The sequence below is a fragment of the Nomia melanderi genome, chromosome 9 (genome assembly GCF_051020985.1).
Source record: "Nomia melanderi isolate GNS246 chromosome 9, iyNomMela1, whole genome shotgun sequence".
NCBI lineage: Eukaryota > Metazoa > Arthropoda > Insecta > Hymenoptera > Halictidae > Nomia > Nomia melanderi.
The window spans coordinates 3,130,245-3,152,516 of NC_135007.1; the positions used below are offsets into that span (position 1 = coordinate 3,130,245).

The following is a 22,272-nucleotide window of genomic DNA, read 5'->3' on the forward strand; positions in this document are numbered from 1 at the left end:
GTTAGCTACCGCTCATTCTTGTTTACATTTACCGCCTCCTTTGTTGAAGTGACCATAGTCAGTTATAAAGACAATTCATGAGAAACTTGCTACTGTGTCGTCGTTAGAGAAGACACTTACGGTCGTAGCTCCAGCGGTCGTCGGGCACCATCAGGCGCTTCTTAGCGTTACGAAGCTCGAGCCTAAGAAGGCGCTGGCGTAGTCGCAGGTTGTGTATCCTGGACATCGTGCCACGTGGATCCGAGCGCAACTGCGCGCGCTTGTCCAGGATGTCCACGTCCTCGCTTGTGTACGCGAGTATCCCTGGCACCGCGGACGGCGCCCTTGGCAGATGGGCCCGGCACTGGACCCGTGACCGGAGCCCGCACTCTGCCGCCCGCCGTTCCACCGCTGAAACACCCGCACAACGTCGAGGTTAGAACCCCCAGAGCGCCACCTGAGGAGAATCACCGTACGGAGGGACCATTTTAGAGGGTTTGCACATCGTTTACACGGGGATGTGAGCGAGATACTTCATCCACGTCTCTAAGGACCATTATTCATTATAATTTTACTCCTCATACTAAAGACCACCATCCAAACGACAAGGTTCAAATATATTTTAGATGGAAAAAGTTAAACTAAATCTGTTCATTTCCATTAATTGTTTATTCTTAAGCTATAATCTAGCCGGAGATCGACGTTTGAATGATGTTTCATGTGCGTTATCTGGCATGCGATAATTTATATACAGAAGAAAGAAGAGAAGAGAGAGCGAGGGTGAGAGAATTAATTTTATTGCATTTATAATTTATGTAGCTCGATCACTAGAAATATATTCTTATCCACAAGTTCTATTCGTTCCTTCGACCGTTCGAGGATCACCATCACTTGTTAATTACGGCTCACACGGTTTTCCTCATTACTCCGTTAATTAAAATCCGCCTACTATTTCAATGGGAAAGTTTTTCTCGGCTGAGCGTGCCGGGCGGAACGCGGCAATAATTCAAAAGCTGTATCAATGACATGCATCAGCAACGCTGTTAATAATTACGTTCTCGTTAACCAGGAGAAATTTTAAGGGGTCGGGGAAGAGGATGGGAAAGATTGAAAGAACATGCGATTAAAACGTGCAAAAAGATCGCATTCGAGAATTTCGCATTGAAAGTAATATGCCGCAGTACTTTTAGCCATTCTGGCTACCGTGCGATCGAGCGCGTATTTAATTAATAATTAATCGTTTCGTCGCTAATTGGAATGTATCCCTGAACGCCAGTTCCCGTTAAACAGGCAACCGGTTCGAAATTTCGAGCGAAAACTAACGAAAGTTTGCGAGGATGAATATCCACTACCTTGGTGTTCCTGGAGAGCGCTGGTCTGCCTGGAGGAATCGCTCGCGATGCTGCTTGTCTCGCTATCCCGCACAATACTGTCGTAGCCAGAACTTTCGGCACGATGCCTGGACAACGTTGCCGGCGAGAGTTTTGCTGCTCGGGGCGTGGAATCGGCACCGGAATCGTAACCCTCCTTATTCAAACCCAACGAAGAACCCAAACTGGTGATCTTACGTTGCATTCGACCCGAAGACGGAGCCGGCGATGGAATCGACAACTGCAGCGGAGTTGTTGCTGCAATGTGGGATTGTTGTGAACGGAAGCTCTCTCGCTTTCTAAATCTGTTGCTTGGATTCTAAAGTTCAATTACGAGAGCAAAGTTCTTCGAAGTGAATAGATTCAAATCGATGGAGCTTTACACTTGGTTCTGTCCTATTTAAATTCTGTGTATCTCGGAACATTACAACTGATAGAAAAAGACGATTCTTATTTTGTATAGCTATATTACAATGATAAGGTAAAGATTAAAAATATTTATTTTTCCGTTGCAGTAATTCTTAATCGAGTCAATTCGTAACTTAAAATTTCATGATGACAAATTGATTAGTAGGACTTCAATAAAGTCGCTATAACATTAGTCATAGCCTTTCATATATTACAGAAATTTATCAATATTTTCCAACAACCAACAAATAAAGCTACAAAGTTCGAACATGATATATTTCACTTTATTTAAACGAATTCCATCACGTCATTTTCCAATAATTAAAATAAAAAGTCCTTTCAAATCTAGAACCACCACATATATTGAAATCCCAGTTTTCTTGTTTCACCGTTATAAAAATCATAAAGGCGTTTATATTCGAACTGATTTAAAAAAAATGAATATCTTCTTCTGTACAATGTTATACAAAAACTTAAGAATCTTACTAACTTAAGAATTGGATAATTTCAAGTGTTATTTATTTCGTTTAACCATAAATTAAATATTACTTTTTTATTATCAATCGTTAACCTTTTGAGTAAACGTAGACATACAATAAAGTTAAAAATTTGTTCTGCCCCTAATAAATTATTAATGATAAAATAATTGCATCAATTTTTGATAACGAACAAACATTTACCTTGTATCTTGAGATCCTCATCAATGTCTGATTTCCCGGTGACAGTTCTCTCTGATCTCTCAGCCGCAGTGAACAACTTCTTCGCCTCAACATACTCCTCCTCCGGATCGGAACCCGAGGCTCCGTTTCCCGGTAGCCTCTCCACTTCTTCTTTGAGATTAGGATTCGAAGCGCCGTCTGGGTGCCTCAAACTAGAGATGTTGCATTCGCCGAGCTTGCCGCAGTATCTCCTTGGGCTGGCTATATGCGCCACGCTGTTCGGGTACCAATAGGAGGCCGTCGCCGGCCTCGACATGCTCTGACGACAGTTATCGCAGATTTTCTCCTGATCGGACTTGCCGGCGATGTATGCGGGTTCGCTGTAGATGCTGCCGTGATTGCTCGCATTGTCGTTGAACATCACATCCGACAGGGACAGGGATTGACAGCGTGACGGCGGACGGAAGACTGGGGCGGCTGGAATTTGTCCTGCGTTAATATTATATTTGTTGTAGACCAACGGCGGTTGGTGGACAATATTGTTTCATTTGGTTAGTTGTTTTAGTTAATTTGTTATTGGGAAGACTGCCTAAAAAAATTGATTGTTTGAAGCATAATTGATGAAATGAATTGAAATGTGCAATAGTGCTCGCTTAATGTTTGTAACGTAGGATTTGTGGTACGAACATTATACGGGCAGACAGATGTTCTTAAAATGACTGCTAGTTAGTCTGCTCGGTTCACATGATTCTTGATAGGTGAATAACGAGCATGAGAAATATTAAATTATAGTGATAAAATAGAGAAAAGGGGATAGACAAGTAGATGATGCAGTTCGTACAATTACAGAATGATGTTTGAATAAATTATTTTGTTCTGCAAATAGTATTTTATTATTGTATTAAGATAAAATATAATGTATTAATATAATGTATTAATACAATAACAAATTATTACTTTGACCACTATCATTATTTTTAAGTTTTGTATTACGCATTAATATAATTAATTTCCTGATTATACGGTAAAGAGTATAAACATTTTATTTTCCAGGAAAGCAGTTTTATGAAATTATGGGAATGGCTGAGAAAACGTACGAACTTAAGCGGATACGACTGTGTATAATATAATAGCTCCATAATACAGTAAAACTCAGAGACAGCTACTAATGTTCCCTCTTCATTTCTTTATCTCTTATTCCCCCGCAGCGTCTGTTTCGTGTTTATGAAAATTTACATTTTCATAATTGAAGCATCTTAAACCCAAGGCGGGTTAGAATTCTATTTCGTATCTTAACTCTTTGCATTATAATTTATTTTATGGCTGTGATCGTAGAAGTAGTTTTATTATTAATGATTGCCTGGAAACAAAAGAATTTATATACCTGTTTGTTGAACGGATAAACGTGTTTAAAAGGCTAAGTATTCATATACACAAAACAGTATTTGCCCCCAATTAATATTGCTTAAATAACATTCACATTTATAAAATTGAATTTAAAGACTTTGCCAAGAGGCCTACCTGATATTATAAATAACCTGTTAATATTATAGGGTCAATTGGTTAGAAATGACGTAAAGAAAAACTTAAATCCTATTCAAATGTTTATTCTATTCTTCTCTGAAGACCTATAGAAGCTACAAATTCATAAAGATCCTCACTCTGGCTACCTAATTGTTATTGTATCTGATGTTACGAGAAAACCACTTAATGAATCCGAAAGGTAGCTTTCTCAAGTAGTCTGTTGTATTCAACTAATTATTTATTTAAATATTATCGTCGAATACAATAACATCTTTATCCTCTTAGAATCGAAAGATTAACTGAAGATTGAAATCAGTGTTGGGAAAATCATAATCTAATTACATAATTACTTAAAGTAATTCAAATGTAATAACTGATTTAATCACAAGAATCTTTTATAATCTTCAATTCTTACTAATGTACAATCAAAGTTTAAGTAATTACCTAACTCACATTCAATAACTACAGACAATAACTTGCAAATGAATAAAATTACATTTTAATCGTTACTTTTAGTATACAATAAGATTACATTTCCTTCAACGCTGACTAAAATAAACGTGTACAAACTTACATGGAGCTTCTCTAACATTGGAAGAGTTCTCCCTCTGGTAGGTTACAGAGTTGGAGACATTGGCGAGCGCGAGTTTGCTTTGGTAAAGCTCGTGCAGTCGTGCCAACTGGTCGAACTTGTGCCTGGTTTCCTGCTCCAGGAAGTCCTCGTGGTCGAAGTACGGCCTAGGTAGTACACCCGCACAGACCGGTGGTGGATACTGAGGTCTGTAACGCTCCGTGTCCGACATCACCGACATTGAGTCTAGAAATTGACATACTTTTTCCGTTTTGCACCGCAATCTTGGTTCATCGAAGACAGATGGGAAGAGGAAAGAGAAAGACGGCGCGCATTTAGCTGGAAGATACGTATTCCGATCAGAGTTCGAAGACGGAAAGTATTAACGAGTAATTATATCGAACAGGCTACATTCTCTATCCTTCTTTTCTCTGCTTTGTCGCAATGCTATCCGCCCCTTTCTCCTTCGACATGATTGTTTTCCATCGGGCGCGCTATTACGGAGTCCGCCGGATCTAAGAACCGACTCTCCGTGGAACAGTCTACGAAGGCATGCCTCGAGAGTACTTGTAATGGAAAAAAGGAAAGGGAAAACAGATTCATCGTACCGTGGAACAGGATTCACTATAAACGTCAGGAAATATTGTCGGAGAACTACCTGAATATTCCGTAGCAACGATGGTCTTGTAACAATCTAAGATCAAGTTGAATCTCGAGAATTCTTTCTACAAAAAGGCTCGCGACTCGAATGGAGATTAAAAACTCGAATGTGTAATCAGGATGTTCGAGGTAGCCAACTAAATATATGAAATCGTCTGCATATTTACCAGTGAAAGTCGAGACGACCGTAAGATTCTCCTGGCTCAATATCCGCAAAGGATGTTCCTCCTGGTCACTCTCTGGAAGAGGATTCTCTCCCATGCACATGGCGATATCTTCTTCCGTAACTTGGAGACATGAGTCCTGCATTGGTACAGGCTCCAAATCTTCGACTTCGACGATCTCCAAGATCTCATCCTCGGAAGACAAAGAATGTCCAGACGGCAGCACGATGTCCTTGTGAGACAAGTTCAGACTTTCCATCGAAACCTCTCTGCTAACTCCGTTGCTCAATGGTTCGATGAGAGGCAACGGTGGCGGTACGACGATCTCCTCGTCGTCATCTTCATCCTCCTGCAGGTCTAGTTTTCCTTTATCTAAACTATCATCCATAACCGGACTGGCAGTCAAGTCTAAACCAGAATCGGTGTTGGACTTGACATTCAACAGGTTCAGTTTGACGCCCAGCTTCTCAGTGATGTCCTCGATCTCGTTAGCCTTCAAACTATCGCTCTCCGCCGTGGACAACGAGGTATCATCATCATCTATGCCAGCGCACGTCTTGAACGTAGTTAGCTCCTTGAACTGCGACGACTGTCCAGATATCTTAGATCCCTCTATCCTAGAGGCTGCGTGTTTGCTCCTTTGAATCTGCGACGACTGGTTCTCGACCCACTTTCTGATCATGCTCTTCTTGTGGCTGTCCATGAAACCGTAACCGCTGGAATGTTGCTGAGCATGCAGCTGCAGGGTAGGCGGACCGGTTAGCTGCATGGGCCCGTCTATCCAGGTTTCTCGCTTGTGATGAGGATCCTTAAGCATGTGTCTAGCTTCCGCGACCTTCGACTTCGAGATCCTAGGCCCGTCGATCCACTGTTCGTCCGATCCTCCGCTCGGAGCGGCGACTGGAATCTTGCTACCGGGTGAATCGTTCACTTTGCAAGAGGATACTTTAGCTGCGGCGCACTTCCTGGCTGGGCTGGCCTTAGGGGTTGCAGTGTGCGCAGGCGAAGTTTGCTTCGAAGCTGTCTGCGTCAGTGACTTTACCACCTTCGTCGCTTTATGTACAGGGCTGCGTTCCTCAGGAATCTTCGAAGGTCTTTCCGCACCCGATCCGCGCAACGCTTTTCCCATTGCGCAGCGATTATCGCCTGAGTTCAAGCTGGGCAGGTAGACGGGTGGATGTTCGCCGTCGGTCGCATCGTCGGTGCTTGGACCAACGTAGATCACAGTGTCCGCGGACAAGTCGCTCGAGCTAGGATCGCACTCGCTGTTCTGCCTCGCCGCTTCCTCGCCCGAACTTCCGCCGCTGCCCGTCCCTTGCGTTCCGCCGCCGACGAACTTGATCTTCCTCCGCCTCATTCGGTGGATCCTCGAAGCGAGCTGCACGGTGGTTAGCGTCTCGGTGTAATGTTGGGCGTTTGGAGACACGTGGGCGATCATCGCGGCGTGACACGTCAACGAACCGAGACACTCCTTCAGTAATTGGGTTAGCTTGTGCTCCTTATACGGCAAATGCTTCTGCCCGTTGAAGATCGCGAGCAGGATGTTCCCTAGGCCAGATAACGGAATACCGCCCGACGCCTTGCCGCGATCTGAATTGCCGAGGTCCATTAAGTGCAGCCTACTCCTGCCGCCGGCGACTGGGGAATTAAGAAAATCGAGTATTCTATTTTGCCGGTTCTGGTGGAATCATTGGGTCGGTTCTGTTCGCGGATAACTGGCATGGAATTGTTGGAAATTGTTTTGCGAGAGCGGAGGGATCCCTTAATAAGGATCCTTTGATAATAAAATTACTGTGTTTTGACTCGACGTCATCTTTCTTAATGAGATATCCAGCCAAATTCAACGAACAACAACAGTATGCCATTTCATGATATTCATTTACCTAATCTACTTTACGAAAAATAATAAGAAGTAAAAATTATCAGTGAATAACAATCAAGAAAATATGAATAGGCTTGTAAGCATAATTCATAATTGTCACTTTTAACATTTCGATATGCTAACATTATCTTAATATAATTATAATTTAAAAAACATAGCAAGGAAACCGGCAACGAAGTCATATGAAGTTACATAAAAATTCTGTTTGTGCTGTCCCTCACACGAAGCCAACAAGTTTTAAATCCAACTTTTAGCTGTATAACTATTCAATCCACGTGGTTAAATACTTTTTTCGTCCTAAAACACCTCCCAAGAAGAAAGGCAGTTTCTTTAATTCGAATGTGTACTGTCAAAGAAACTCTGCCGAACATTTACTCCAGCTCTGTGCAAAGTTTCATCGGAACAAACGTATCACACTCGGGCGACGTCTTCGTTGGAAGCGTCAATTTTCCGCGAAAGGCAGCCACTCGGACCAGAAGAGCTTCGAGGATCTCGCGGAGGGTCGTCGACAAACGCGATTTACGAGCGGTGACTACAAAGAAGACGTTCGAAAAAGGAAAAACAGAAACTTACCTCCACCCTTGCCGGCGACACTGTACTGATAAACGTGAAGGGTGTAGAGCATGTGCGCGTCGCCGTCCTCCCGCTGCCGTCCGGCGACCGCTGCGTCTAAATAGAACGCGGCCCGTTCCGCAGTCGGTGCACGGAGCTCGCTGTGCTGTTGCAGTTGCAGGCTGCCGAACAGCGGGTCGTCCCTCAAGTACACAGCCGGCGACTGTTCGGAATCTGGAAACAAAGAGCCATAGCAAATTACGTTACATGCATCCACAGTTTGCTTACTAGTGTAGCGAACTGAGCGATTATTAACTCGTAAGTAGGCGCATTTATGATAAATCCAAAGATATGCAGTCTCTGATAAAAGATTTGCCACCACCATAGTTTTTACACCACATTTTTCGCGGTAATCGTGGTATTGGACGTCCAAAAGGTAATTTAATAATCATTTCTTTGTCGTAGTGTTAACCTTGTGTACTCGAGAAAGTGTTCCACTAGGAATATTCAACATTTCCTGATGAAGTACAGATGACATTTTCTGAAATTAACTTGACGAGAAATCGTAGAAAAATTGAGGTACAAAACTATTTTATTTCAATATTTCACGTATTGACGCATTATACAAGTTTAATATTAAATATCAAACTTTACAATTTTGAGAGAGGCCGCTGGAGTGCAAAGGCTTAAGACCAAGAGTAAAGCAAAGAAATTAAGACAAGTGATTACTAAATCATTGCTAATATTCTCAAAGACGGCATCAATGGTAGCCTTAATTTTTTAATCAGTGACTGTAGAGAAATAGAAACAACAAACAGAAAAATCAAATAAACAAGCAGAGACCCTGTCAATTGATGCGCATATTTAAGGGTTAATGACCGGCTTGTACTTTCGATTGTACGTTCTAATCTTTTAACACGGAGACTCGATGGATTGGATCGTAGTAAATTCATTCTCGAAAGGATGTTTTCAAGAAGAATTATTTGAACACGTTGTCTGCACCTTTAGGGGTGCGGAGAGTACTATTAGACCATTCCATAATGGCTGTCGCCCACTTAACACTGCGCCCACCGATTGGGGAGAAAGCCCCGTTTCAGAATATATTGCTGCGGTCGGAGAGATCTCTTCGGTTTGCTTAAATACATATAGTGTATACGTATTAGATACGATCTTTTAGTATAGATGTAGTATTATTCATAGGTTTCAGTGAACTTGTAATATTTAAAATAATAATTCACAATTGATAACAAAATGTGGGGTTGGTGGTGATTGTATGAAAGTTTTTCTATCAGGGCATGCATGAAGTTTCACATACGGAGAAGAACTATGTTCGTACGAAAACTTCTTCAAGATTATATCTATGACACAAGGAAGATATATGATCGTGGAAGATGGAACGTACCTGTAGATTTTTTAGTGTATCAGTGCAAACTCTGTTCTGAACTTTCTAATACTTAAAGAAGATATGAAATTGAGCAGCATGTTTTTATCACTTTTTGATGCCACTTGCATGTTTAATGGGTTCTAAACTTTAAGTACTAAATAATTTTGTTCAGCGAAACCATTACAACTCAAATAAAAAGTTTTATTACTTTTTAATAGCATTCTCACAGATAAAATTTCTAAATCGTGACTAAAATCTTTATATATAGCATCTACCACTAGTTTAATAATCTATAAGGTTATAATGAATTAGGAGAATACCTGATTATCTCTATAGATAAATATTTTACAGTACAATAATCGAATTTATAACCATCACAGAGGTTCTGAATGTTTCACGTTTATCTACGTCTTTAATTGGATCATATTATAACACAGAAATACCACTTCCTCCTCGTTTATTATCAAAATAGAAAATCCCACGTCGAATCTACCAAACCCAACAAAGATTATTGAATTTCCGCTCCCTTTACGATGGCTTAATAAACACAATTACATTACGGTAGTAACCTGAATAAGCCCTAAAGATCTTTAATAACCGATATAAACCAAGTTACAACAAGAGAGACATATCGAGCCGCCCTGTACATACCAGAAACTTCTCAATACCCTTCATAAACCTCGCGGCCGGCTATTCAATGGTTGTTACTGTACATTCAATCTGAGATCTTTTTCCCGTCCCACACGTTTTTCAATTATCTCTGTGGATCATCAAACACCGTAGCTACTCGGGAATCTTCGACGAAGACTGAAGCCTTGAATACACCCATTCCACGGGTCGTCGTTTGATTCCATTATTCAGTGGAAAAAGAATATCCCATAAGGGAAGTACACGATGATACAGGTGGCCGACAGCCTAGATCGTAAATCGACTTTGCCCGGCCACGGAATATTACACGGGACGTCGCACGGTGAATTACTCCGCCAATAAAACGTCGAAAGATGTTCGCGGGCAGATACCACGAGGCCCGTTATCACCGCGAATCGACGACTGGGCGCGTGTTCAACGACGGACACGGGTCGCCGCGCGAATAATCAACGTAATGCGGATCGTAGCTGTAAATAGTGATCAACGTAAAAGCACTGTTACGGTTCTGAGATCGTGGATAGACGTCCGTGTAGATCCCGAGCCCTCCTTTCGGCTGATAATCAGCGCGAGATGGACTCCTCTAGAAGTCTTCGCCTCTCGGGATGAACGTGACCCGTTCTCAGATTTGTTTCAGGGTATTCTCCGCTGTTGCTGCTGCCTTTTCTCTGGCGTTTGAAATTTTAACCGGAAGTTCTCAGTGTACCCATCTAGAGGGAGATTAAAATTTTAGGCGACACGACGCGACGAACTTTCGCGCGGCAGACAACTAAATTTGTGAGCACTCGGAAGTCTAGGAGAACGACCAAGCTAGGAACTGCTTTCTCGAAAACACCTAGCGACTGCGGAAAGTAATGTACGAAGGAAAGGTGTAAACTTACTGATGAGTGCGGAGAGTATAAGCGAAGAGCCGAAAGTATACTTAAATTTAATTATTGGATGGGCAGGTTTTAATTAATTTTGTGCGTGACATTGATTAAAAATTCTGAAAAATATGACTTTCTGAAGAATTTTCCGGCAAAATAATCGGGGTTTGTTTAATGTTATGTGTATAACTGAAGGAAAAGTGAGAAATGTGAGTTTTCAGAGAATTATCCATCACAAAAATAGAAAAGATTCCTAATAACTCTGTAAAAATGTATAAAACCTTGAATAAAATTAGACAAAGAAGAGAGATGGAGCTATTTAATACTAAACTATCAAATAGTCAAATTAACTGGTTTATATTTTTAATACAAATTACAAAAATATTTGCACATTTGTAAATCAGTTGAATCAATAACCTTACAGGCAAGTATGTCTGTACCTTCCCACAATTGTAAAAAAGGAAAGCCCAGTTAAGTCATTCTGATATATAGTTTTAGCATTTATCTCTTAGGCTGGAAAGTAATTTAGGGATTTGATAAAATCTTGCGCGAGAAATCTTGTTTTTACCTATTTTACGCGGAAATATACACTAATCCTGTTTATTAATCACTTTTGTATAGAGTGGTATACTTCGAAACAAACTAATGCCTAATGTACCTAGACTATCAATGGTTATAAGATGTCATTGGCAATTTTAGAACAAAAATATTTCGACGTGCGTGGTACGTCTTTCCAACGTAAGCAGTTAACTGATATTAGCTGAGAATTAAGGAACCCATAAATCTTACATGAACAAGAAACTTAGAATCTATTTTAAACGGTAAGATTCTGAACAGCTCGTAATAATATGCGCGCCATCTGATCAGCTCGTAAACCTGCGTCCGCGTATATTTTACGTACAACTTCCTACCGGTGACATATTGTGCGCGCCTCGGCAAAAGCTTTCCGCGCAAAACGATAGAACAGCAAGAATATCTCGAGACAATGATGCTTATTATATATATATATTGCTGCAAGATGCGAGAAACATAACAATCCTGGAGCTATCTCGGAGTGAAACTACTGACTCCAATACATATAAACTACAAAAATTGCGACGCGTTGCTAAATTTTTGAAAACGTGCTCTATTAGCCATATCATTTATGCATTTCCATTTCAGATTTATAGTTGCTCACAAAAATATAACATTTATTTATAAATGGCTTAGAATAATAGTGACCTAGCTGCTAGTTCTATGTTCTTTGGAAGAAAATGCTTTTCTGAAATATTCTCGGATTAACTAAATACTATTATTACAACGTTATTAATACTAGAACCAACATAACAGTCAAACTGACTAGTTACGACTGTTTTGTCTCGCAATTATTGATACTTTAAAAGCATTGAATATTTGAAATAGCTTTGAAAATAAATAGTTTCACTTGAATACTATTATATAATGAATGTCTGAAGAAACTGAAAGTAATCTATTGTAACAATTTTTATAAGGATTATATATTAATCGTATTAAGTGCTTGGTAGTTTCAATGTTAATAACATTAATCATTATTAATTATTAACAGCATTAAATGTAATATTGATATTTAATTAATTCAAGAACATTCGAGGAAGGTTGTTTTTTTCTCGAGAACTCGGAAATAAAATTTAAATCACTACTGTTCTGAACCATTCATATGTGATATATTTTATTAAATTCAATAATGTTTTCTAGTGCACTGTATATAATTTCTATGGAATATATTCTAATTCAAAGTACATAAATGAAAGTATATGGTAATATAAATTATATTGCACCACTTCAACTTTAACCCTTTGCGGATAGATGTCGACATTTTGGAGAGATGAAATGTCCATGTGTGGAATACTAAGCCGCAAACACATGATTTAATTACTCAAACAGCAAGAGATCGAGACGTAGTTTCCACTTCTTCTATTGTTTAAGCAGTCTATATATAATTTAGCTTCATCCGTTAAATAATATACAAGGTATTGTATATTTTAAATAATCTTCACCCGCAAAGGGTGAACATTCACTAAATCTGTAAAACATATTATACAATTAATTCGGCGAATATTTAGTAATTCTATTCATTGCGTTTTCCCATCGCCACGTTTCCGAAAATTAATGTAACACGGAAACCCGTTCGCAATGATAGCAATAAACACTTTCATTCTTTTTGCCGCACGTTTTTGTCTCGTCATCAACAACACGGTAGCTGAACGGTATCGGTGTCGATGAGACGTTTAGATAATCCCTTCCGTAAATTGCCAATTAGCGTTTTACTGTCTCACGGGACGCGTCTCTGGCCTTTCGAACACTGCTACCGACGTCGTAAAGGACGGAACCGGAGCACGTTGCCGATACTTTATTCCTGTAGGTCTTCAGCCGCCTGGTCATGATGTCTGCTACAAGTTTACGACAGTTTCTAATGTCGCCAAACGCGCTAGATGCTCAGGATTTCTACAAATTAAATCTTCCTATCCAGAAGTAACCGGTGAATCAGTAACTTCAATTATTTCAATGCACTTTTAGTTAACTAACTTTGTTTTTCTAATTCGTCTATAAATGATTGAATTTTCTTATGAAAAGTATAATACTTTTGAAACTATTTTTACTGAATGGATATTATATTGAGAGTGACAATAAGCTTGAGGATAATCTTGGATAATCACTTTCAACACAGTGACTAAGAAAAAATAATTTCTAAACAATTTAATTAGTTTTATTTTCAAACAGTCGCGTGCCCTTAATTTTCAGTGTTCATTTAACCCTTATGTGCACAGCTAGGTTTTTAGGTAACCATTTCCATTTGAACGTAAAAATTTATTATGTTCTGGTTGGAATACTATACATAATGTGAACCTACAGAATTTCGATGCTGAATGTGTGATTGATAAATTGATGGTATTAAAGTAGTTATTAGCTATCTAAAGGTGGACAAAAGCGGAATAATGCGAATATATCTTTCCTCCATACGTCTATTCTTATGATGAAGAAAAATATATAAAAATAGACAGCAAGCTTCAACTACAGACTTTAACGTTATACCATTTTCTAGTCATACATCACCTTTTTTGCATTTAAATTGATAAAATATTATTTTACTTGTGGTAGTATTACAATGTAATATATTTCTCAACAGTTTGAGCACATAATCATTATTTTATATAAAATCTGCTTGAGTCAAGCGCTTGGGGTACTTGGTTATGGAATAACCTAGTAATTATGGTTGTGCACATAAGGGTTAAGAATATAATTGTCGCCACTTGTTCTCGATAACATTTCTCTCAAGCAGATGCTACGTCAAGAGCGACGAAAAGTTCGATAATAGACGTTCAAATAACGCGAGCCTCTTGTAACGGGGGTCGATCGAGGAAAACGGTGAGTTCTAACGAAGGCGGAATAATGTTCACGGGCACATATGGGTGTATAATGTGACACGAGGCGTGGCAATATCCATAAAAGGGACCAGAGAAAGTAATATTGTCGGCAACTGCGGCACGCCGGTGGAGCCTCGGAACGACGGAACGCTGCGTGGAGCCTCTCCGAGGAAATAAAAGGACGATCCCGGGCCGCGAGAAGGACTCGTCGGAATATAGAAGGCGTAATGGATGCTCGGGAAACGATTCGAGGCGATACGTGGACGGTGGTATCTCGGCGCGGGGGTCGAACAACCATAGCGACCCGGATAAATCGTTTTTCGACGCGTTTCGAATAATACGGGTCCGCGGCCAATCTCGTCCCTTAAGGGCGGACCTGTCGGAGGGCACTAAAAAAAATCTGTTTCCGCTTTTTCGAATGACCGGGGATACGAGACTGTTTTCCTAAACGTCTCTCGTGGACACCCGGCGAATGGCAGCCGCGCACCCTTTGGGGGCTGGCTGGCGTGAAATTATGGCGACGGCCGACTAAAAATATTTGAACGATGCTTTACAGTTACCCATTGAGCGATGAACGTGCAAGAGAAACGTCGGAGGGGTTCGGTTTTGTGAGTTATTCTGCTGTTCTGTAATACTTGAACGCGGGATATAGTGTAACGGGTGTTCCGTGACACGTGAGACTCGGTTCGGTGATGGACGAGCGATATGAAAGTGATAGGAGAAATTTCATGCGGACGTGTGCGTTGTTTGAATATTCTCCTCTTTGTAGTCACTTTTATGCTCGTGAAACGTGTAACTGCTTGGCTTTGTAAAAATAAGATTTTCTGATTATCTTTGCGGAAAGGGTTTACCGTTTCAATGCCACGCAAAGCGATCGCATGCCTCGTCAAAAGGTATCAGCGGATCGCTTGTGCATAGGTTCCATTTTAACATGACGTTGGCTTTCGTGATTATTTAGTGAAACGCTTTATTAGATTATATTCTATATACAATGTATAATTTTGTTCGTAATTATGAAATAAAACGTGATCGCGCCATTTAGAATTGCTTAATGTTGAAAGGGATTAACGCGGTCGTATTACTTGATGGATTTTTGTCGGATTTTTATTGGGGCTTGCGGTACTTGGACAACTATAATTATTATATGCGATGTAAAGCCTGTAGTCATCGATTCAAATTTGTTTACTTTTTTGAAATTCATGCCAGGAACGAAATAATTGTGGAATACCTGTTTCTAGAATTAATACACAGAATGTTTCATCTAAGTTGGATATCTAATTTAATTTCGCTACGATAACGTCATAAATTTTTGATAAAATAAACGTATTCTTTTATTTTAGAACATATATTATAAATACATGATCATCTATAAATTAGTCACGTGTTATATTTAAATCTATTACGTGTACATAAAATATGTTAGTACAAAGATTTTCTTTATCTGTGAAAAGTCATATGAAAATTTTCAAATTAATATTCAATTAATTATCACTTGTTCGTAATTATGTTACTTTTCTTTCAACTGAAAATAGAAATCAGGTTCCAATTTTCTAGCTTGTTTGATATTTTGTTTGAATCGACGATCATTAATCCTCGTTGTTAGCCACAGGTCGAATACACCGTAAATAGCAAAGTAATTCGTATCTGGGAGAATCGATAATACGTTCTTAGCGGGAAGCAGCATTTCCCTATAACTCACTCGATATCAATCTCGCGGTCAATGGCATTTGCATCAGCGCGTAACGACGACCTTTGCATTACTCGGTACTAAGTATTCCTGATTAAGACATTTAGAACTTGAGAAATCAATACTCGAACACTTGTATTACTGCTGTCACAAAACAAATCACGGAGAAATCTGTCTTACGCCAATAAGATGTGATTTATGCACTATGTTCAATATGAAATGTATTATTGTATGCATGCAATAATTATTACATTATACATAATATTTTAGTATATTGTTACTTTTACAGTATGACAGTGTTCTTCAGAGTAATAGTTAAACGAGAGCATGTATGTTCTTCAGAGTAAAAGTTGAATGAGAATGCATGAATTTTACCAAAATAAGTAAATAAATTTATTGCAGACGGAAAAAGGCAAGCTAAGACAATAAATAAACATTTTCCACTGAGTATTATGTTTCAAAATTTAATTTAATTTTATTATTTTAATTGAGTAGACAAATTCAGATTTGATGCATTTACAGCATATAATATTTTCTAAGATCGGATGTAATTAAAAACGATAAATTTTAATGAGCTTTTAATTCATCTCAATCTTAATGGAATCTTTAATGGAGTATACAGTTTTCTTCCTGATTCAAGTTTCAATAAATTCATAAAAATTCATATTTGCATAAAGATTCATAGTATTCCGGCTTTAAAGTAGAATCTGTCCTTCAGGAAGAAAACATTTATCCGTTCATTAGACCAAAAATAACCTGTCAGATGACGGAATATCAGATAATCACATGAAAGATAAAGCTGTACCATTTCCAACCTATCGTAGACTTTATTATTCATCCATTAGAGCGTAATCTGTTCCATCGCACTTACAGTGACTCACGAAAGTATTTGAACATTTACCTTGAAATACTTAGTAATTATAATAAGTATATTATACAACTCTTTCCGAAATATTATGAACACTGTAAGGAGGTATAACTCTCCAGATTATATAAGTAAAGTTTCAAGAAAATCGAAAGATATATACAATAGTTATGAATTATTTTTTATAAACATAAAGATTGCCGAAGCCACAAAAGTATTTGAACACACAGAAATGAGTTCCAAGAATCAGTGAAAACACAGTTTCCCGGGTACTGAATATAAACAGTGAAACGTTAGTCGTCGTATATAGATTTGTCAGTCACAGTCTAACATTCATGGTGAAATATTACGATATTGATCATGTGTCCTAAAACATCTGAAATTCCTAAAAGTGAGAGAAAATTAATTGTCAAGTGCCGTAAAAAAGGAAAGACGTATAGTGAAATAAATAAATTAATAAATATAAATAAATCTACAATACATTATATTATTAAAAAATGGAAATCTGTTCAATACATTATATTATTAAAAAAGTGAAATAAAAAAAAATTCAAAAATTTCTGCGACGAAACTTGCAACGATAGTTAAACAGAACTTCGATACAGATGTGTATCCAGAATTATGCAGTACAGTGCTACGTGAAAATAATTATCATGTGAGGGTTTCCAGAAAGAAGCCGTACATTAGTTATATTAATAAGAAGAGATTAAAGTTCGCCAAAAAATTTATTAGCAAAGATAATGTATTCTGGAATAAAGTAATATTTTCAGATGAATCGAAATTTAACGTTTTTGGTTCGGACGGACGTAATTTTATTTGAAGAGAAGCAAATACAGAGATGGAAGCAAAAAACTTGCGTACTACTGTGAAACATGTGGGTGGCTCAATTATGATCTGGGGGTATATGACGACAGACGTCACCGGGAATTTTGTCTTCATAGAAGGAACAATGAATAAATAAAAGTATTTAAACATTTTGCAAGAAAATTTAAAGGAAATTGCGAGACAGTTGGATATATACAAAGCCTTTTACTTTCAACACGATCATGATCCTGAACATACGGCAGGAATCGTTAAAGAACGGATTATATACAGGGTGAGGCACTTAAAAAAAAATTAAATTATTTTCCAATCATAATTGGTTTAACCCAGACCACGAATGAACTTTCCAATAGGCCATTGTATTCGTCTTGAAATACTCTATTAGAATGTAAGTAAAAAAATATACCGTTCTATTTAAAAAAAACACAGATGACCTTCATATTTCCTTGACGCTTCCACCTATCAAAAAACTAGTAACATCGGATGATCCAGCCCCTCGATACCAAATAATTTTGACCTGATGCATTTTTTCCTATCACTAATAGCAGCCAAGTTATTCAGGTGGCCGATTTTAAGTGCCTCACCCTGTATAATACCCCCCACATGTTGGTCTTACCACCACAAAGCCCTCATATTAACTCAACTGAACAAAACAAATTTAATATAACATCCAAGTCAAGTTTAAAAGAAAAAATACTGGAAGTGTGGAACTCTATATCACCAAGTGTTATAGAAACTTAGTAAACAATATGCATAATCGGTTACAAAATCTTATTCGTGTCAAAGGTAGACCTACTAAATATTAAAGATTGAAAAGGTATCTGTTCAAATACTTTTGTGGCTTCAGCAATCTTTATGTTTATGAAAAATAATTCATAACTATTGTATATATTTTTCGACTTTCTTGAAACTTTACTTATATAATCTGGAGAGTTATACCTCCTTACAATGTTTATAATATTTCGGTAAGAATTATATAATATACTTATTATAATTAATAAAGTATTTCGTGGTAAGTGTTCAAATACTTCCGTGAACCATTGTATATTAGAAATATCATTTTCCATTACAATTTTTAAAAGCAATGTTGTTAATTAGCCTGTGATATCATTCAACTATTACTCTTAATTTTACAGAGAGTTGAACTAATTTATACTTTACTTTTAAAAAAAATTTACGAGCATGATAAACGTACAAATATAATTAAACATGACAAAATATCGCACCATAAATATCCATGAATTTTACAAAATAAATCGAACACATCCACAATTCATTTGTTATGACTCGTACGTAACTCGCTATAAAAACGACTGATGACCGACCGATCTTACAGTCATGTGATTAAACATAGTTACTTCCGAAGTATTTTCGCTGTACACTCACAAATGTACCTACACAAATCATAAAAAATGTTCGAAACTACAAAAAATGGGATTCACGGCTATTTTTAATATAATGAACAGAATATAGTAGTGTGTGAAGCAACTCATCCAAAAAAATCTAATTCGCTAGGCAAACTGTTACTTATCTCAAATGAAATGAAGATTCAGATATAACTCACATGAGGATTTTGTTAATCATTAAAGGTCTATTGAATTATCTCTATTAAATCTATATATTCACATTGGTAATTTATCACAGTGTCAACCATACTAAAAAATTTCTAAAGACAGTTTTTTTAATGAAGAGCTTTAATGTCTTACAATGTCAGACAGTGGAGAATTTGCCGTTTTAGCAGGTCAAAATTAAAAACATCTATATATTGAATTTTTTTGACAAAATATGGTTACATATATAATAAGATATAATTATAATCAGTTATAAAGTATTTAATAAATGAATAAATATTAATTATAATTAATAATATATAAAGCTGCATATTTATATAGAATGGGTTATATTACATAGCATAAATAATAATAACTCAATAGGTAATAATATATGATTACAATTAATTATATAATATATAATAGGTTTCGCTTTAAAAACAGTGCTCTAAAAATAAAAAGTACAAATACGAGTAAAACAATGTTTGTGCATAATAAACACAAACCTTTGCTGAATATGATAGTACTTGAAAGAAGGCCGAATCTCATAGGACAACATAACAAAATTATGCATGAAGTATTACAATTGCAAGAAATATAATTGATTATAAATCACACTTAAATATAAATATTAACACAAAGATACATAATAAATGAACCATGTGCTATAAAAAGCATAGTATATATTTACCTGAGAAACTTTCAGTTTGGAAAAGAATATACACAATTTCTTTGAACCCCACAAAAATCTTTCGAAGAATTAAGGTAGCAAATCGTCTGCAACGAAAACTCCCAACTTTCAATAAAACACACGAGTTTATGAGTGTACGAATGAAAAAAAAACAATTGCTATCTTATTCCTCACACATATTAACGTATTAAACAAACATTGCCAAATCGTAAATATTTAATCTTTCATTGAACGAAATTGTTCCAACTAACAGACGTGGGAGGTTTCGTTCCACGTTTCCAAAATAAACGTGTCCGATTCTGATAGTAGCATCCATCAATAATTATTACCATAACTCAACGCATTAAATTTAATCAAATGCAAAATACTTCAAATAATGTTCAGTCCTTAATAAAAAGAAAATAACACCAATCTCTATCTCATCATAAATATTCCACGATCATTGCCACGCATCCCGATCAAATAAACCCCACACCAACGGTCAAAAGTTCTTAAAAATATAGTTAATCGATACTGCCAGTGATATCCACCGATTGTTATCACCATATTTCAATATATCAAATTTAATCAAACCCCAAAATACCTCAAATAATGTTCAATCTTCAATAAAAAGAAGATACCGCCAATCTCTATTTCATCATTAATATTCCACTCGCTTAATATTCCCCGATCATTCCCATGCATACCGATCAAATAAACCCGCACACCGAACGATTTAGAGACCTTAAAAATATAATCCCGGTCGATTCCGAACTCAGCACCAATCACTGAGCCATCCGTCCAGAATCCGCAGGTACGTCGACCCAGTCCACAGCGCGAGAGCCAGCCACCATTGTGATCCGGAACAACGCGTCGCGCGCGCGCGCGCATCGTAGAGATAGCGGGGCCCCAGTGAAAAGAGGAAACGAACACGAGAAGGAAGAAAATTAACGAACGCCCAGATCTCGTATTAAAGTAGAAACAGTCGGCGCTGGGAGTGGCGGGTAGACGTGCTTTACACGGCTGTACGTTTCACCGAAATAAGTGTGCGGCGTGCGGAGACCACCGGGTCGCCGTCTCGCGGGGAGAGAGCGAAGGGTCGCCTCGGGTACTAAGACGACCCGGTGAGGGTTGCCGGGAAGGTCATAGGTCGCCGAGACTCACGGACACCCGGAGGGAGCCACGGAAAACTCATAATAAGCGACTGTGAATATTCGTCGTCCGTCGTGAAACTTGGGCTCGTCTTGACTATAACTCGAGGATCCGTGGGGAGACGCGAGGCGGCCACGTTTCGCGTATTTTTCCCCGCTCGCCACCGGCCAGAGAAGGGGAAAGGTTTTCTATAAATCATTTCCGGTCGTAATAAGCACCGGAATGCCCGTTCAGTCGTTAACTTTATTTATACAGACGGATATAAATTTCCCGACACTTTTAATTCGAACGTTCTCTAATTTAATACCCACGTCTAATTCCTCGCCCCGGCTCCCCCGGATGACCGGTTCCACGCGATAATTAGGAAACGACATTAGCGCCGTAACTAGGTATGTAGTTAGCTCTCCGCTGATGCGAGTGGTAAATGATGTTTACGTGGGACTTTATTAAATGTGAACTTAAATTAAGTAAACTGGCGATAAGTTATTGAGAAGTTACTTTTAGTTTGATGGGAGAGTGGTGGAAATACTTCAGTCTTTGATTTGTTGTGTTTGCCATTTTCTGCCGACTATGCTTCGCATTCCTCTGTACAGTTTGAATTTTTGGTTGTCGTCAGTGAATATCTTTAGAAGTTTCCTTTGGTTTGCCAATGTTCATCTTGATTTTGTCACTTCGAAGATGGAGAAACAACTGTGAAACAACTCGTGGCATAATCAAAATTACAAGTTCCAGACAGATCGTATCATTTCATTTAATCAATTAAAGCTCCATTTAAAACTAAAATATTTTCTCACCACTTTGGAGTTTTATAGTTTTGCTTCAAGAAAAGAAAAAGGTCTTGGAATAAATGATGAATATTTCAAAGATTAAACAATGTACGATTAACTAACACATTTTTCTAACAACGCTTAGTTAAATATTTCATCATATATCTACTTAGTTTATTTTATACAATGTTACTATAAATGCAGAGGAAATATTATACCTTATCCAGTATATCACCTAATAACTATAAATGGCATTTCCATACAGATAAACTACATAAACTTACACTATAATCATTTTATCGTAAATCTAGCAACTTCTGCTTACAGTTCCATTTCTATCTGTATATCGTGTTGGAATGAAACATAAGTACAACGAATTAAAGGAAAAATTCAAGATAGTGCCTGCATTGCTAGAGCTGTGTGTCCTGTTCGTGCGAATTTATGGTACGTAAATTCATATTCGTTCTCAGGAAGGAGTCTGAGCTTTCAGTTAATAAATTCGAGCTTGACTTCAGCGCTGGCAATGCAGATACATAACAAACGAAATAAATCGTGAGAAACTACGAAAAGCGTATTGACATCTTAATCTAAAAAAATAGCACAGAAAGTCATGTGTGCATCGTAAATCTGAACAACTTAGGAATTGCTAACAATCGTTGTGAGACAAGGGCAATTTTCCTTATCACCAAGGACTGAATTTCTGAACGAAATA

At 37.8% G+C, this 22,272-nt stretch overlaps 1 protein-coding gene across 2 annotated transcripts in view; it reads right to left on the bottom strand.

Moving 5' to 3' along the window:
- The window catches only part of LOC116431261 (uncharacterized), a 481,036-nt gene that overhangs the window by 5,091 nt on the left and 453,673 nt on the right, over window positions 1–22,272 (bottom strand). The window contains exons 7-12 of one of the 2 annotated variants that reach the window (XR_012999385.1): window positions 7,791–8,003; window positions 5,339–6,973; window positions 4,515–4,757; window positions 2,438–2,893; window positions 1,332–1,607; window positions 121–436 (exon numbers count right to left, since the gene is read on the bottom strand). Coding sequence is in view for 1 of the 2 variants with exons in the window: in XM_076370678.1 (XP_076226793.1) it covers window positions 121–390; window positions 1,329–1,607; window positions 2,438–2,893; window positions 4,515–4,757; window positions 5,339–6,973; window positions 7,791–8,003 (3,096 nt within the window). In the remaining variant the exon portion in view is untranslated. Of the gene's footprint in view, window positions 1–120; window positions 437–1,328; window positions 1,608–2,437; window positions 2,894–4,514; window positions 4,758–5,338; window positions 6,974–7,790; window positions 8,004–22,272 lie in introns of both variants that reach the window. The other variant, XM_076370678.1, reaches the window with a different exon arrangement.